Below are 16,322 nucleotides of genomic sequence, written 5' to 3'. Positions count from 1 at the left end.
CCTCCTGGCTCACACCCTCTCCTCCCTCTGCCAAGGTCCTCCTCCCCCTCCTTCCCTGCTCACTCCACCCTTTCCCTCCATCTCCATTGGACTCCCCTCCCGGTCCCCTGCCCTGCCGCCCTGGGCTGGGCTCAGGGGCCTCGTTTCTGAGCTCTCTGTCCCACACGTCTCTCACTGCAGCTCTCGTCAGGCTGGGCTGTGTTTGCCTGGTCACTGGTCCACTTCCCGGGGGACAGGGACCAGTGGGCCAGGAGTGGGGAGGGGCTCTGGGAGGGCTTGAGGCTGGAGTGAGAGGCTTATGGCCGGTCACCACCAAGGTGAGGGCTTCCCAACCAGCCCACTGCCCAGGCCTGGGTGGAACAGCCAGTGCCCAGCCTGGGGGCTGGGAGGGCATCAGACAGTGACCTCAGGGATAAGGGACCAGCCAGCCCGTGCACACTGCCCCCTGACCGCCAGCACCGTGGTGCTGTCTGGGCCAGAGAGATCAGTCCCCACCGTGTTGACAGAGGCCCTCCTGTTGGGAGCGCCACCCTGCCAGGAGCCACTGCGTCACATAAGGGAAGAACCGCACAGGAGAGGGTCCATTTGCATGTCACCTGTATTGTCCCATGAAACGCACATCCATGAACAGTTGACTTGGAAACGACCTATTAGGTCACATGGAGTCCGGCCTCTGAGGGCCAAAACCGCACCGACGCCCACGGGCTGTGGCGTGTGCACCTGGTCTCCGCAGGCCCTGGGCCGGGTGCTGGGAGAGGCCGGCTCACACGCAGGCCCTTTGGCTCCTGGGCAGCAGCTCCCAAAATGCGCTTGAGGAAACAGTGGTTCCTTGGGGGCTGGTAGGTTCCTTAAGAAAAGGGTTCTGTGGTCAAGTAAGTTTAGGAAACATGGGTTGAACGAGGCTCAGCAAGAAGCTTTTCTATGGAACTTATCAGAGTCTTTATGGCAACAACGGCCCTTGTCAATGTCCAAAATGGGGGCAGAGTGTGAGCACTTCCCAAACTTACTGGACCACAAAACCCTCCCCCGCCCCAAGCATCTTGCAGGCCGGTGTCCTGCAGGGCCCCCTTTGGAAAGTGCTGCCTTAAGCTGACGGCCACGGCACCTGCGCCAGGCGGTAGGTGGGGTGAGTTGGCATCGTGCTGTGGTGTGATGGGCACAGCCAAAAACTCAATAGTCATGACGATGAAAGGACAAGACACGGCTCGGCCCCTCCCAGCATCTCGATTCCGGACGGTTATCTCCAGAGCAGAAGCTAAATCGGGCTGTCCCCACCGGTGGGTCCCGGCCCGCCCAGAGAGGAGACTCGAGCAAGAGGCCTGGTGCTATGGCACAGGCCGGTCACAGTCACGGGGCGGGCCGGCCTTGGGTCACCAGCCTGCAGCCAAGATGGGAAGACGGGGTGGGGGTGGCTGGCTCCACCCCTGGGCCGCCAGGGTCGGCCCCGCCACCCGCCGCCAACCCTGCCTCCTCAGGCCACCCAGTCCCGGAGCTGCGGCAGGCGGTTCACCAGGCAGAGATGAGCATCTGGCAGGTGTTGGACGACATCCAGACCAGCTCCACCAGGCGGAACTGGAAGTAGCCGATGACGAAGCCCGAGATGACGTCCGTGACGTGGTGGCGGCCGATCATCACACGTGACAGGCCCACGCAGAAGGCCCAGAGCACCAGCAGCACGCGCAAGGGCACCGCCAGCACCAGGTGGCTGAGGAAGAACTTGGACACCATGGCGGCGCGGCTGGCGTGGCCGGCGGGGAAGGCGTAGACGTCCATGGTGAGGTAGTCCAGCAGGCCGGGGCTCGTCTCGTACGGGCCGCGCCGCTTGATGAGCTTCTGCACGCCGGCCACCGTCATGATGTCCAGGAGCAGGGCTGCGGGCGGGAGACACAGGCCCCAGGGCCGTCAGGGCCTCGGCCAGGCCAGCTGCGGGCCCGGCCCGCGAGACCTCCCCACCCTCGCCGGCTCCGCTCAGCCCCCACCCCCCTCACCGCCCGACACCCAGGCGGCTCCCACCGGCACCCCTCGCTTTGGCAGAGACGCCCCGCACTCTCCATCCCCACCCGCTTCACCGTTTCTTAGGGCGTTTCTCACCCCCTGCCCCCCTAATGACACATTTTCTTCCCGATTTTTCTCTTACCCCTCCCCCCGCTGTCACACGTGTGCTCCGCGTTACACACAGCGAGGACCCACTGTGCCCACGGCTGGGAGGTGTTCAACAAAGGTGCCCAAAGCGCGTGGGGGTTGAGGTCTCCCCGGCAGCTACGGGCACCGGGAAGGTCTCAGTGCTGACGCGTGGGCCCTGCGCTGGGTGGTTTGCACCTTTGGGCTCCCGTGAATCCTGCTGCTGCGAGCACCTGGGGTGAGTGATGCTGCATACCCGTCTTGGGCTCCTTTGGGGATACAGCCGGAGCGGGACTGCTGGTTCGCATGGTGGCCCTAGCTGTGACTTTTGGGGAAACCCACAGTGTCTTCACAGTAGCTGCACCATTTCATCCTCACTGCACAGGGGACAAGACGAAGCCGTGGGGCGCGCAGCATTCGTACCTGCTGCTCCCTCTTTCCACCCTTCCCCCACCCGCCACCTCCGGGAGAGCTGCCCTGGCCCCACACGGGCCAGGCCCGGGATCCTGCCTGCTGCACGCCTGAGTCCTCCCTTCACGGCACCTGCCCGGCGGGCCCTGAGGAAGCCATCGGGTCATGGGTCAGAGTCGGCTTCCCTCCCCTCCTCTGCCATCTGTTCAGGAAGGCAGGGCCACGCCTGCTCCTCCTAGGTTTATCCCTGGGGCCAGACGCAGAGCAACAGTCTCCCAGTGTTAGTGACATTACCGGCCTGAGGCTCACAGCCGGGGCTCTTTCCCTGGGTCTCCATGTCTCTGCCACCACCTGCTGTGCAGCCTCGGGGAGCTGCTCTGCCTCTCTGTGCTGTTAAATGAAGGCACCATGCCAGGGCCCTGGTTTCACCCAGCTGATCAGTGGCACCCAGCAGCCAGTTTGGGGGCTCTGAGTAAATCCTCCCCATCCTTAGGAAGGCCCTTGGAGCTCGTCCCCTCTGACCTGGGGGTGGAGGTGGCAGCAGCAGGCCAAGCAGCACCCCGGGGCAGGTGCAGAGTCCTCAGGGAGCCTGTGCCCCTCCCCCTGCTTCCCTGGCCTCAGGTGACCTCAGTGACCCCCGTGAGGTCACAGCACCTGTAAGCCCGTCTTCAGTGACAGTGAAGCCAACACAGCAGTGTGGTGTGGTGGCAAAGCTCACAAGCGTCACAGCCTGGAGCCTCCCGGCTGTGTGACCTTGGACAAGTCACCGAGCTTTGCTCACCTCCCAGAGGAGGCCCAGCACACAGCCTGCAGGGTGACCAACTGTTCCGGGTTTGCTGGGACAGACGAGTTTCCCAGGACACAAGACAGTCAGCGCTAAGGCGGGGAGGTCCCAGCAAACCAGTCGTGTTGTGCCCCCAAGTGCCTGGCCCACCAGCAGTGCCGGCTGAGGGTGGGGGTCATTGCTAAGTGGCAGTTCAGTGCAGCCGGCGCCGGGAGCGTTCCTAGAAAACTTTGCCGCGTTTATCAGAATGATTGGCTCTCAGCAACTGTTCTTTCTCTGAAATGGAAAAAACCCCAAAAACGACCTTAAAAAAAAAAAGACACAATAGATGGTGTTTACTGTAAGAAGTTTGCAGAGCAGAAAACAGGAGTCAGAGTTTAAATCCCGTGTAACGCCGCCACGCTGAGGTGGCCACTGCTGCAGACCCGCCCATCCCTCTAGAGTGTGGATTTGAGGAACGCTGAAACATGCTCTACAGACCCTGTTCTGGAACCTGCTTTTGCAAGTCTTAGCACGTCACACGCCCGCCTCCCATGCTGTGGAGTCCGAGGCGCTGGGGGTGCCTAACTGCCCGCCAGCCATTGCTCTGCTCCAAACGCCACCTCCTCAGCCACTCCACTGGGCTGAGGGGTCCCGGTGTCAGCATTTAACCCCCACGGCCACCTGCCTCCAGCCACACGCCTCTCCAGGCCCTTCCTGGCGGTTAGCTCGGACTTCTCGGCCTCCCTGTTCCCTGCCCGTCGCAGGGGTGCTGCTCGCAGTCCGGTCTCCCCTTTTCAGGTCTGAACCCCGGCCTCCCCCGGGCTCGCCTCGCACTGGCCACGGCTGGCCGAGCCGACCCAGGGAGCAGGTGCTCAGAGAAGCTGCCCAGGGGGGAGGAGACTGGGGGATGGAGGGGACCTTGTTCCACACGTGCCGGCCAATGCCATGGCAGTCTGCTCCCCGGAGGTGGCCGGGAGGTATGTGGCCACCAGCCTGTGTGCTGCTGACCATGGCCAGGCTTGGAGCCACCTGGATCCTGGGGGAGGTCACAGTTCCAGCAGGAGAGACGGATGGGGGACTGCCAGGTCCCCAGGGCAGGCGGAGCCCGAGGGAGGTGGCTGCGCTGCCGTGGGACTTCCCGGCCCAGTGGAGCAGCTGAGGAGGCCAGGCCAGGAGGGGCCAGCTGCCCCTCCAGACAAGGAGGCTCTGTCCACCTGGGGAGGGTGTTAAATGCGAAGCCTCCAGCGTCACGGTGGGTTCAAGCCTCGGTGGCTGGGGCGGTGAGGAGGGTGCTGGTGCTTCTGGCTTGGGGGGTCGACCGTGCTAATTAAGAACAAGTTCCTCCACCTCTGGGAGCCTTGGCCTACTCACCTGCAACGGGGCTGTCACAGGACACAACGAGCTAAGGCGTGCGTGTGAGGCCTTTAACACAGCCCGGGACGCGCGGTCCAGGGCATGTTGCTGCCATCGTTCCTCTCGCAAGTCCCGGCCCGGCCAGGGGGCAGCGCGAGGACTTCTGACCCTGGAGCCTGCGTGGCGTCAAGCAGCGCATCAGCAAAAGCGTTTTCTCCTCTGAGGTTTCAGCAGGGTCAGAATGATCTGGCCCAGACTCCGAGACTCCGCACCCAAGGCAGAATCAGAGAGTCCCGGGCCGGGCCAGGGCCGCCCCGGTGTCGGTGGACAATTGCTGGCTGGGATCTGGGTGCCAGGAGCGCTGTCGGAGCCTGGTTAATGTGGACCAGGATTGGGCCCCAAGGTAGGTCAAAATATGACAGCAGCCACTGGAAGGCGCGGGCCATCTGTCCTGCTGGCAACCAGTCTTATCGGAAAACCAGGGCTTGGCAGCTGAGGGGGTTAAAATCTGCCTTCCTGGCACAGGTGCCCCGTGGAAGGCGGCTGGGTTCAAGGAGGAATGGGGGAGGGAGGGAGTTCACTGGGTCACCCAGAGGCCTCTCTCTGACAGGGCGGCCTGGTGCCTCGACCTCCCCACGTGCCCCATCTCCGCATGGGCTGTCGGGCACCACATGCTAAGGACTGAGCTAGACCCAAACCTTTCAGATTTTTTAGCATCAAAACATTTTTTTCCCCAGAAAAGCATAAGGACCCAGTATATGAAACAGACGAGGCTGTAGCTAGGGGTGTGTGTGTGGGGGGGGCTGCGTCTGGAGCTCAGTTTGAGGACCCTCCATTGCCCCCAGGGAGGCTTCTGGACTGCCCACCTCCCGTGATTCCAAACCCCACGCTATGGTCTGAACGTGTCCCCCGCAGTTCACGTGTTGGGAACTCAATCCCCCAGGCAGCAGTGTTGGGAGGTGCGTCCTGGGGGCTCTGCCCTCGCGCCAATTAGTGGCGTTGTTGAGGGAGGGGGCTCCTGAGGGGAGATGAGTCCAGCCCCTACTCTCTCCCCACCTCCCCACCCTCCGATCTCTCCTGCAAGGTCTTGCCCTGTGACGCCTTCTATCGTGCAATGACGTGGCTGAAGGTCCCTCGATCTCAGACTTCCCAGCCTCCAGGACAGTGGCCCAAACAGACCGCTATTCTTTGCAAATCGCCCTGTCTGTGGCCTTCTGCTGTAGGAGCAGAAAGTAAGACCCCCTCCCGCCATATCTGAGCCCTTGGGAAGCCGCTGCTATTTCTGGCTGCTTCCACCTCTCGAGGCCACAGTGAGGTGCAGACTCTGCCCCTTTCTGCCCTGTGCCCCAAGAGGACTGGTGCCTGGTTCATTCATTCACTCGGCCACCGGTTCTTGGGCCTGCCAGGCACGTGCCAGGCCTGGGGCTGGTGAGCTCGGCTGGCGGGGGTCCCATGTGGCTGAGAAGGGGGTGGGCAGTGAACAAATCGTTAGAGAGTTACTTTGTCCCAGCTGTGACCAGCCTGTGGCCCACCACGCCGCAGCCGCTGGTCTTGGGAGCTATAAACGGAAGAGGCAGTGGCGCCGTCGTACTCAAGCCTCAGGATAGACCCCAGCAGAGCCCACGGCCTCCTGGGCCTACTGCCCCTCCTGCAGGGCCTGTCCCCTCCTCCAGCACGGCTGCCCTGGTGTGACTGTGATTATGGCACCGTCAGCACATCGTCTGGTGCCCAGAAATAGAAGCAAATGGCGCCATCACTCAGGGCTCCGTGAGCCCTGCCGCCCGGCCCCATCAAGTCTGCTGACCTGCATCCCGTCCTCGGCTCGGACGGGGGGCAGGGGGACCCCTGAGAGGGGAAGGTCCACCTGGCAGGAGGCTCAGGGGTGAGAGCCAGCCCTGCTGTGGGTCTGGGCCAGTCACCCAACCTCCACGGCCTCCCCTCGCTGCGGTCACCAGGGTGGAGTCTACGCACTCAGGGTCCACTTGAGACCCGCCTCAAGGTCGGCCACTTGTGAACCGCATGACCTTGGCACATCCTTCCCCTCAGTGATGTCAGGGGGTTGGCGAGAAGCCTGCTCTGAGGGCTGCGTGCAGCAAGTGCTCCGTAAACGGCGCCCGGGAACCTGCAGGAAGATGTCAGGGCTCGGCCTGACCACCCTCACGCCCTCGCGCCCCGACAACTCCCACCCTCGGACCCTCTCGGGGGTGGGGCTGAGACACCTGCACCTCCCCCAGGAAGCACAGCTGTTCCCAAGGCCTCAGGGGGTGGCAAGGCCCTGCCTCGGGGCCCACCCTTCTCCCCATCTCAGGGCCCGCGGTGGCATGGTGGCCAAGGAGCCAGAGTGCTGGCGCATAAAGGCAGGACAGGAGCCAAGGCCGTCTCCGAAAAGAGCTGCTGTCCGGGAGGACGTGGAGTCAGCTCCTCCTAACACCGTCTGCTGTGTGCGTCGGGGCGGGGTGCGGGGGGCGGGGTGCGGGATGACCTCGTGGACCCCTTTTGGGTTTGGACTGCTTTGCCCCTGAGGACACGCTCTGTGGGGCCAGCTCAGCAGCAGGGCAGGACTGCGGGGGACCAGGGCTGGGGTGGGGTGGGAAGCGGTGGGCTCAGGTGAAAGACGGGGCTTCGTGGGGCTCCTGTTGGCTGGTGAAGGGACAGGTGTGGGTGGCGTCCCCTGCTGGCTGGGGCTGTGACGAGGGGTCCCAGCGCTCCTGGCCTGGGGGTCGACCCTGCTCCTAATCCCCCATTCCGGCTTCCGGGAGGTTGGGACCTGGCGAATCCTGCCGAGGGGAGTGCGAAGGGGCCTAAACCCTCCGAAGGGCACCTGGCTTCAGCATCAGAGGTCCTCACCGCGTCGCCCTTTGACTCAGCGATTCCCTCTGCAGGAATATCTCCTTGGGAAGTAATTAGGGACATGCAGCACGATTCGTGGTCAAGGCTGTCCCCTGCAGCATTATTTATAACACTGAAAAATGTGAAATAAGCCGGTGCCCTTCAGTAGGAGACAGATGGGACACGTTGTGGCCGCGACCAGACAACGGAGCGCCCTGCGGCCACTGCGGCTGAGGAGGCCATGCGCACTCACAGCCGGGGAGAGCTGCGGGCCGCCAAGGGGCAAAGGTCGGTTCCGAAACAGGGTTCCCAGTGGGAGGGCATCTTTGTAGAGTAAGGTACGGACATGAGTAAATGTGTCTACATGCAGAGAAAAAAGTCTGGAAGGTACTGCACTAAATGTTAACAGAGCTTCTCGCCGGGTAGGAGGATTATGAGTGATTCTTATTGTCTTTTTGTAATTCTGCACTTAAAATCTTTCTTACTAGGAACATGCATTGTTTGTGCACTTTTTTTTAAATGTTATTTTTACAAAAGGACAAACATTCCACTCACACAAGGTCCCTAGGGTAGCCAAATTCATAGAGACAAAGGGGAAGGGAGGCTGCCGGGCGCTGGGGGAGGCAGGGAGTATGTGTTTCATGGGGACGGAGTTTCAGTTTGGGAAGATGGAAAAGTTCTGGAGTTGGATGGTGTCGACAGCTGCACAATGGTGTGAATGTACTGAATACCCCTGAATGTACACTTTAAAATGGTACATTTTATGTTACATATATGTTATCACACACATAAAAATTATTTAAAAAACCAGAGCAGCGTCTCGGAAGGACACAGCCCTTGGGGAGCATTCAGCGAGCAGAGAGCTTGGGTTGAAGGGAAACCCCGAGGGAGGCAGGAACGTGCCGGTCCTTTGGTATCGGGCCCTCTGCTCAGCTGGCCTGAGTGCAGTGCACGCGTGTGTGTGTGTGTGTGTGTGTTGTGTGTGTGTGTGTGTGTGTGTGCGCGCGCGCCCATGCGCGCAAGCGCCCGGCATCTCTCCTGACCACGCAGCCCCTGCTCCCCAGACCCTCAGTGCCCGGGGACCTGACCTGTGGATCCTGGCTTGTTGCCAACTCTCCCAGCCTGAGTGATTCTGAGCAAATGTAATTCACGGAACCTCCCTTTTCTCACCCGAGGCATTCACACACTAAAGCTAGCTCCCCGCTCTGTGAAGACTGCTGGGGTGCAAGGAAATCGGGGTCCTCAGTGTCCAGTGCAATGGAACGTCTACTCACTCAGCTGAGCGCCAGGCCCTGACGGGAGAGGGCACCAGGGCAATGAGGTGACTGGTGTGGGGGTGGACGGTGTGACCCAGACCCTTCCCGTTGGCAGGACTAGTTATCCTGTTCCCGCGTGCCAGCTGCGAGGGGGGCTGCCAGGGCAGTGTGTGCGGGGCCCTGACCTGGTCTGGGGGTGATCAAAGGCCTCCCTGAGGGACCAACTGGTACGCTGAGCCCCGCTAAGGTGACAGGAGGTGAAGCGGGTCACCGTGGGGATGCCCCACTCTGAGGGGCCAGTGTGTGTCTCCAGCAGGAGCACATCTGACAGCGAAGATTTGGGATCAGCCTAAATATCCCTCAATTAGGGACAGGTCACACGAGCCTCGTGGAAAGGTTGTCACCTAAGTTGTCCCTGAGAGCAAGAGCCAAGTGGGCAGGGGATGGCAGAGCTGCCGGAGCAGATTATCTGGACAGCTGACCCCTTGTGGCTGCTGTGAGGGCCCTGGGGGACCAGGGAAAGGGAGGTGCAGCCGGGAGCACGAGGCGCGCGGCAGAAACACGACAGGGGAAGCACACGGTATGTCAGTATGTGCGCAGGGAAAAGTCCGGAGGACGCGACCCAGACCGCAACAGAGGTTATTCCTGGGCGGAGGATTTAAGGCAGACGCTCACTTTCTTCACCCTTGCAGGGTAGGAAATTTTCCTTACTATAAGGCTGTATAGTGAAAAGGTGCTCAACGTCACTAATCATTACGGAAATGAAAATGAAAACCACAATGAGATACCACTTCCCACCCATTGGGATGGCTATGATTTTTAAAAAACCAGATAATAATAAATGTTGGCAAGGATGTAGACATAAGGGAACCCTTGGCGTTGCTGGAGGAATGTAAAATGGTGCAGCCTCTGTGGAAAATGGTATGTGGTTCCGCAATGAAACACAGAACTATTATCCCCTGTGACCCAGCCATTTCACTCCCGAGGATACAACCAACAGAACAGGTACATGCACACTGACGGTCACAGCAGCCGAAAGGTGGAAACAACCCAAGTATCCAACGGCAGATGAATGGATAAACAAAATGTGGTCCATCCATACAATGGAACATTATTCCGCCTTAACAAGTAAGGGAATTCTGACACATACTATGGGACACATGGAGTTCGAGACCAGCCTGAGCAAGAGCAAGACCCCGTCTCTAACAAAAATAGAAAAAAATTAGCCAGGTGTGGTGGCGAGCGCCTGTAGTCCCAGCTCCTCAGGAGGTCGAGGCAGGAGGATCACTTGAGGTCAGGAGTTCAAGACCAGCCTGAGCAAGAGTGAGACCCTGTCTCTCCAAAAAACACAAAAATTAGCCGGGCATGGTGGCGCATGCCTGTAGTCCCAGCTACATGGGAGGCTGAGGCAGGAGGATCGCTTGAGCCCAGGAGTTTGAGCTTGCAGTGAGCTAGGCTGATGCTGCTGCACTCTACCCGGGGGAGGGGGACAGAGCGAGACCATGTCTCAAAAAAAAAAAAAAAAAAAAAAGACATACAAAAATGTATAGTTTTAGTATTCAGGAAAATCTCAAAGATACTTTTATAGAGGACGTAGGTCGAGACCACAAGACCCAGGGCCATTTTCTGGCACAAGGCAGGCCTGAGAGGGAGCCAGGATGGGCCTGCTCACCTGCCACCTGGCTCCCTTTGAGGTCATCAAGCTGGGTGCTGCAGGGGAGGGACAAGGCGGGGCACAGGGTCGTCTTGAGGTGTGAAGAGCTTGGAGGGGACCTGGGACTTCTGATAATGATGGCAGTGATGATGATGATGGTGGTGATGATCATTGTTTCACAAGTGTTAACCACCATTAGCAAGTGCCAGGTACTTTCTGTGTAATTCTTCAGTGAAGTGTCCCAATAACCCATTTGACAGATGAAGAAACTGAGGTCCAGAGAGGCAAAATCACTTGAGGTCCCACAGCAGGGCTGGAATTTGCCCCCAGGTGAAGCTCCCTCTGGAGTCCAGGCTTTTGCCAGCTGCTAAGACCCTCTGGCCCTGAGGCTTCCAGAGTCTTGCCAGTGTGCACTGGGGGCAGGGAGAGCAGAGCGGGCACACGGCCGCCTGCCGAGCAGGGAGGATGCAGAGAACTTCTCCTGGCCCAGCTGGGATCCTTGCCAGCCTAGTAGCTGGAGCGCTCATCGCCTAAGGCTCCCATGTCTGCTCCTTCAGGACCCAGGGGACGCTGGGTCCCAGCTAGATGCTTGGAGGCTTTGCTCCCTGCCCAGGGACTGCCCTGGGAGTTGGCTAGACACCTGGGGCTGTGAGTGGGCAGGCGGGGCTGGGCAGGGCTCCCTCACCTTGCTGGGCCCTGCAGTTCCCACAACAGAGGTGTCAGCCACCCCCGGGCACGTGCCACCTGCTCTGCCAAGTGCTTTGCCAGCTCCCTGCGAATCCCCACCGCAGACCTGGAGCCCCCCTGCACGGATGAAGGAACTGAGGTTCAGAGACAGGAACTGACTTGACCAAGTTCACACAGCAAGTGAGGGTTAGAGCAGGGACCTGGACAAAGCCCAGTGCAACCCCAGTGCCTGTGTCCAGGGTGGACATGTGCCCCAGGCCCCAGGCCCTCCAAGGACTCAAGGGCAGGTGGGACCCTGCAGGTGCTGCTCACGGGGACTCTGTTCTCCCACGGTGTGGACAGCTCCCCCTGGCAGGGCAGGCCAGAGCGGATCACAGCCCGCCTTGGCTATTTGCTGCAGGTTTCTCTCTCCCAGCTCAGGGGCTGGACCGGCATCCTCATGAAGTGACCCCTGGGGACTCCAGGCCCATCCTGCCTGCTCTGAGTGGCCAGTGCTGAGTGGCCGCTTTGCACCAGGCCCAGATCTCTCCATGGTCTCGGCACCTGAATGCAAAGATGGAAAACCTCCCCCCAGACACGCCTCCTGCTCAATGCACACAGGCTCAGGAGTGCAGCAAACACCTGGGTGAGACAGCCGACCTGCAGGCCCACGGTGCGGGGGCAGGCGTGGGGTTTGCAGTCAGAAGGCCTTGGATTTGGTTCTGGGACCTGCCACTTAACGGCTGTGTGGGAAGGCAAGTCGCTTGATGCTTCTGAGTCTCAGTTCACTCATCTGTACAATGGGCATATTACTATTGACCTTGAAATTCATCAAGATCTTTTTTACATCATAAAACACAGGTCACTCATGGCATAGTATTTGGTACATAATGAAGCTCAATAGATGATGTTTTTAAAGATTTAAATAGCTACTGTATTCTTTAATTTAAGAAAGGAGGCATCTCAAGTCTTGTTCTTTACCTATGGAGCAAATACCTTTGTGCCCACAGCAGCTGGTTGCTGGGAGACCCAGAAACCTCATCTTAACAACTGGGTTGCAAACTTTTAAATGTTTGCGGAGGGGCAGCTTGCTTGCACCCCTCCTACGGGGCTCGCCCCTGTCTGGAGCCTGTGGCTGGGGAGACCTGAGCCCCGCGTGCTCCCGTGCTCCGCACCCTGCCCAAAGCGCCAGCAGCCCGAAGCGGCTCCCTCTCCCTCTCCTCTGAAAAATGCAAAACAAAGCTAGACTTGCTTCCAGTTCTAACCCTAGCTCCATCTCGGACTAGCCGCGTGACCTTGGGCTTGTCATCGTGCTGTGCCTCAGTTTCCTCCCCTTTAAATGGGGAATAATAACAGCGCATACTCCAGGGGCCGTGGCGAAGACTAGAGTGATGATATGGTTCACACAAAACCCGGCACACAGTGAGCCCTCCACAAAGTCCAGCCTCCACCTCCACTGTCACACGGGGAAAGAGGAGGGAGGAGCAGGCACACGCTGTCCCGGCCCGTCCCCCGACAGCACACACTGACTCCCAGCACAGGGGTCCCGGCGGAGGTCCTATGCGCAACAGCAGAGATGAGAGCAGGTTCTGCCCCTGGGAGCCCCTGGCCCAGTGTCTCGGCCACCTTGCCCTGTCCCTCCCTCTCAAGCCCATGGCACCTGGAAAGAGCAGAGGCCTGTCTGTCAGGGGAACCTGGTGCAAATCTCAAGCTCTGAGGTTTGGCCAGTTGCTTTATTTATAGGAACCTCAGTTTCCTGATCTGTAAAATGGGAATGAAAATGGCACAGCCTCATGGGACTATGTATTCAGGATAGAATAACAAGTAATGCAGTGTAAAAAACTCAGCAATAAGAACAAGAAAACGCCAGCGGCAGCGGACCCAGCCATCTCGCGCAGGGAGTGTCTGGGAGTTTCTCCTCCCCAGGTCCCACCCACAGAGCTGGGGCCTGTGGACTCTGACCCCGGAGGGGGAGATGCATGTTTTCACTGTGGCTTCCTCTGGGACTGAAGTCCGCAGTGGTCCAACCCACACGCCTTTTGGCACTGAGACCCCTTGTTAAGGTTTGCTTTGCCTGAGGCCCCTGCCCGACCTGTCCCCTGAATAATAACCTCGCTGGGGATGGCAAGGCGATCAACGCGGGACTGGCACGAGGGTGCAAGCAGAGGTTCCTGGGGCATCCTGGGCATCTGGAGGTGCCTGGAGGGTGGGCTGGACAGGGGCTGGGTGTCCCCTCCAGGTGAAGGGGATGGCTTGCCTCCACATGGGTCCCACGTGGCACCTGGCACAGGGCAGTGCTAATTTGAAAGACGCTGGCGGCAAAGACTTTGGAAAAACAAACCAACAACTGGGGAAGCAGCAGGAAAGGACTCGGGGAGGCCAGAGTGGGCCCCAGGTCCTGTGGGAGGACCCCGGGCAGACTGCGGGTCCCTGAATGGGGGAGGGGATTCGTGGGGCAGCTCACAAGTGCTGTCTATGCGCAATGAAGTAATGACGACCCCAACCATGGGGTGGCGTCAAACTGTGACACTCCGCTCCAGGACGTCCACCAGACACCTGACCACCTCCCTCGAGGCCACCGCCTCTGGCCCCAGCCTCCCTTCCAGCTGCCTCTGGGCAGCGGTGACCTCTGTGGAGAGCGGGCCTTCCTCGGGGCTCCCGCGGCCTCCACGTTTGCAAGACCCCGGTCTGTGCATCCCTGGCTGTGGCTCCCACTGCGAGAGGCCTGCCCGTTTCTGGGGCACCTTCCTGCTTAACCTCATTAGAGTGTTCCAGCCGGTTTCCAAGGGCCCTGCCGGTCCGGGCCGGGGCGGGCCAGGGGGCTCCCTCCCCGGGGCCCGCGGCAGGCGTGGGCACACTCACCCAGGAGCAGGTTCATGAGCACCTCCTGGCCGGCCAGGGTGCTGCTCTTCACCAGGCAGAGGATGGTGCCGCCGATCCAGGGGATGCCGTGGCCTGTGATGCCAATGAGCTTGACCATGGAGCGGGCGCTGGCCCAGGACGCGGCCCGGTTGGCGCACACCCCCAGCCGCTTGGACACGCAGATGTCAATGGCCAGCAGGGAGTTGAAGGCGATGCCCTTGAAGGAGGGGTTCAGCTGCATGCAGTCCTCCTCGGGCAGCTGCTGTGACTGGCGCCGCTCACGGGCCCCGTCGCCAGCGGGCGGGGGCTGCGCCGAGGGGCCTGAGGCCTTCCTGCCGGAGCTGCGGGGCTCTGGGGCCCCCTTGGGGGGCTGGTTCAGGGACAGGAACTCAGCCCTGTTGAGGACGTTGTTGCGGTCCCGGGCGCGGGCCCGGCTCTGGGAAGCTGGCATGGTGACCTCGCTCACCCCCAGAAGGCTGGTGCCAGCCCGGCTCCGAGGGCCTTCTCCCCGAAGACAAGAGCTGCCCCGAGAGCCGCCACCACTGCCTGCCTCCCCGCCTTCTCTGGGGCAGCTGCTAAATATAGAGTGGAGGATTGTGCATGGCTGTTTACCTCCGGCTGCCACCAGGCTCCGGGGGACGTCAGTGCCAGCTGGGCAGCCAATCGAGCCCACCAACGCCGGGCCAGCGCCAATGGAGCTGCCGGGGAGGCGAGGAGCCCACAGCTGCGGCCTGGCTGCCTCCGGCCTGGGCTATTTAAATCTGCCAATGGCTCAGCCCCGGCTTTGGGGGATGCTGGGAAATGTAGTCCTCCTGCTGCTCTGGACTCTGTTGTGGCCTTGGCCTCTGACCTTGGCAGAGGTGGTCCCGGACTTACCCCTGCTTCTGCCAGCTCCCCTCTGAGCAGTGCAGACCCCTGTGAGCCGAGCCTGCCTGCCCCACCGGCCTGGCAGCTTGGACCCAGTCCCGGGCACCGGACGGTGGAGCCCAGGCCAGAGGCCTCTCCGAGCACCAGATGGAGTTAACAACGTCACTGACAGCATCATCTTGGGTCCCTGGGACCAGGCCCAGCTCCTCCCTCTGTGACAGTATTCACTAAGCTGGCAGGCTGGTTTTTTTTTCTTTCTTTCTTTTTTTTTTTTGTTGTTGTTGTTGTTTTTTTTTTTTTTAATCAGTCTTGAATTCAGCTTCAGTCATGACCGTTCAATCAAATGGCAATCTGTAAGATGTGATTTCCATTACAGGGAGCGGTACTGAATGGGTTGGTGACGGATTGCCCCTTGAAGTTACTCAGAATTTTGCAAAGGGGGAGGGCTACGGCAGCTTCAGGCCACCCATAAATAGTTCCTGAGCACCTGGCTCTGCGCTAGGAGCTGGGCACACTGCAGAGCACAACCAACTCCATCCCTGTCCCCGGAATCTCACAGTTCAGTGGGGATTAAAAGAATGACACATGCGAATGATCACAGAGCTGGGCTCTGGGTCTGGTCTGGAAGCCACGGAGGGCTTGCCCCAGGGAGGAGGAGCAGGTGGGGAGCCCGAGGCAGGGGAGAGCCTGCCCCGCAGGTGTCTGGCTGGTGCGTGGGGTGACGGGGAGGAGGGGCTGCAAACCCAGCGGGCAGCCCAAGAGTGCCCAGCGAGATTTTGGGATTTGAGGCAGGCCTCCCTGCACCAGTGACCTGTGGGAGCCCAAAGTCTCCACAGCCCTTTTATGTCTGGCTGGGCCTGGGTTCGAGCGGGGAAACTGCTTAAGCTGACCAGCCAGTCAGAAGTGAACTCCCTGGTGTCACGATTCCGGGTCCCACAGCCTGTCTGCCCAGCCCAGGTGGAGGCAGGAGGCCGAAGCCTCTCTTCCAGTCATGAAGCCCACCCAGGAAGCTGCCAGGGGAGGGCGTGTGTGTTCCCTGGCCACAAGGGACTAGCACACAGGCTCAAGTCAGATAGATGGGGCTTGGCCATCTGTTGTGGCTCTGCCACCAACTAGCTGTGAGACCTTGAGCAAGTCACTTCGCCTTGGTTTTTCCACCTGTAACAGGGGAATAATAGTACCCACCTCTTAGGGTTGTGTGAGTCCCAACGTGGGGTCTCTGCCATAGTGAGTCTTTAACCCGATGGGTTCGGATTTGACTGTGTTTGACACACACGAGGCACAGTCCTTTTCCCTGCCAAGTGTCCCCTTCAAAAGGACCCACCCCAGTGGTCTGACCCACCCTATCCCTGGCTGGGTTGAGGCCAGAGCCCAGGAGCCCTCAGTCTGGGGTTCCTTGTAAACCCCCTGGCTAGGCCCACCTCAGTCCTCCTCTTTCTCGTCCAGAGTGTTCCATTCAGGCCACACGGCCACAGACAGGGTTGACCCAGACTGCATCCTGTCCTGCCCTCCTGGATGTAGCAGTGATGACATGAGC

The 16,322-nt window shown here is 60.2% G+C and overlaps 1 protein-coding gene across 1 annotated transcript; it reads right to left on the bottom strand.

The window, feature by feature from the left end:
• Positions 1–642: 642 nt before the first annotated feature.
• PLPP7 (phospholipid phosphatase 7 (inactive)) lies at positions 643–14,448 on the bottom strand. Its single transcript, XM_069474769.1, has 2 exons — positions 13,919–14,448; positions 643–1,871 (listed from the first exon to the last, which is right to left on the bottom strand). Exons 1-2 carry the CDS (start codon positions 14,367–14,369, stop codon positions 1,507–1,509), a joined length of 816 nt encoding a protein of 271 aa, XP_069330870.1. The 5' UTR covers positions 14,370–14,448; the 3' UTR covers positions 643–1,506.
• Between the last annotated feature and the right edge of the window lie 1,874 nt (positions 14,449–16,322).

This window comes from Eulemur rufifrons, chromosome 7, assembly GCF_041146395.1.
Source record: "Eulemur rufifrons isolate Redbay chromosome 7, OSU_ERuf_1, whole genome shotgun sequence".
Taxonomy (NCBI): Eukaryota; Metazoa; Chordata; class Mammalia; order Primates; family Lemuridae; genus Eulemur; species Eulemur rufifrons.
The sequence above is the reverse complement of the archived record's forward strand: the minus strand, read 5'-3'. Positions and strand labels throughout refer to the sequence as shown.

Bases quoted from the DNA above. Each gene is read 5' to 3' on its own strand.
- PLPP7 (XM_069474769.1), bottom strand. From the start codon at position 14,369: ATGCCAGCTTCCCAGAGCCGGGCCCGCGCCCGGGACCGCAACAACGTC. The intron at 1,872-13,918 runs GTGAGTGTGCCC...TCCCGCCCGCAG, and splicing joins GCTCATGAACCTGCTCCTGG to CCCTGCTCCTGGACATCATG.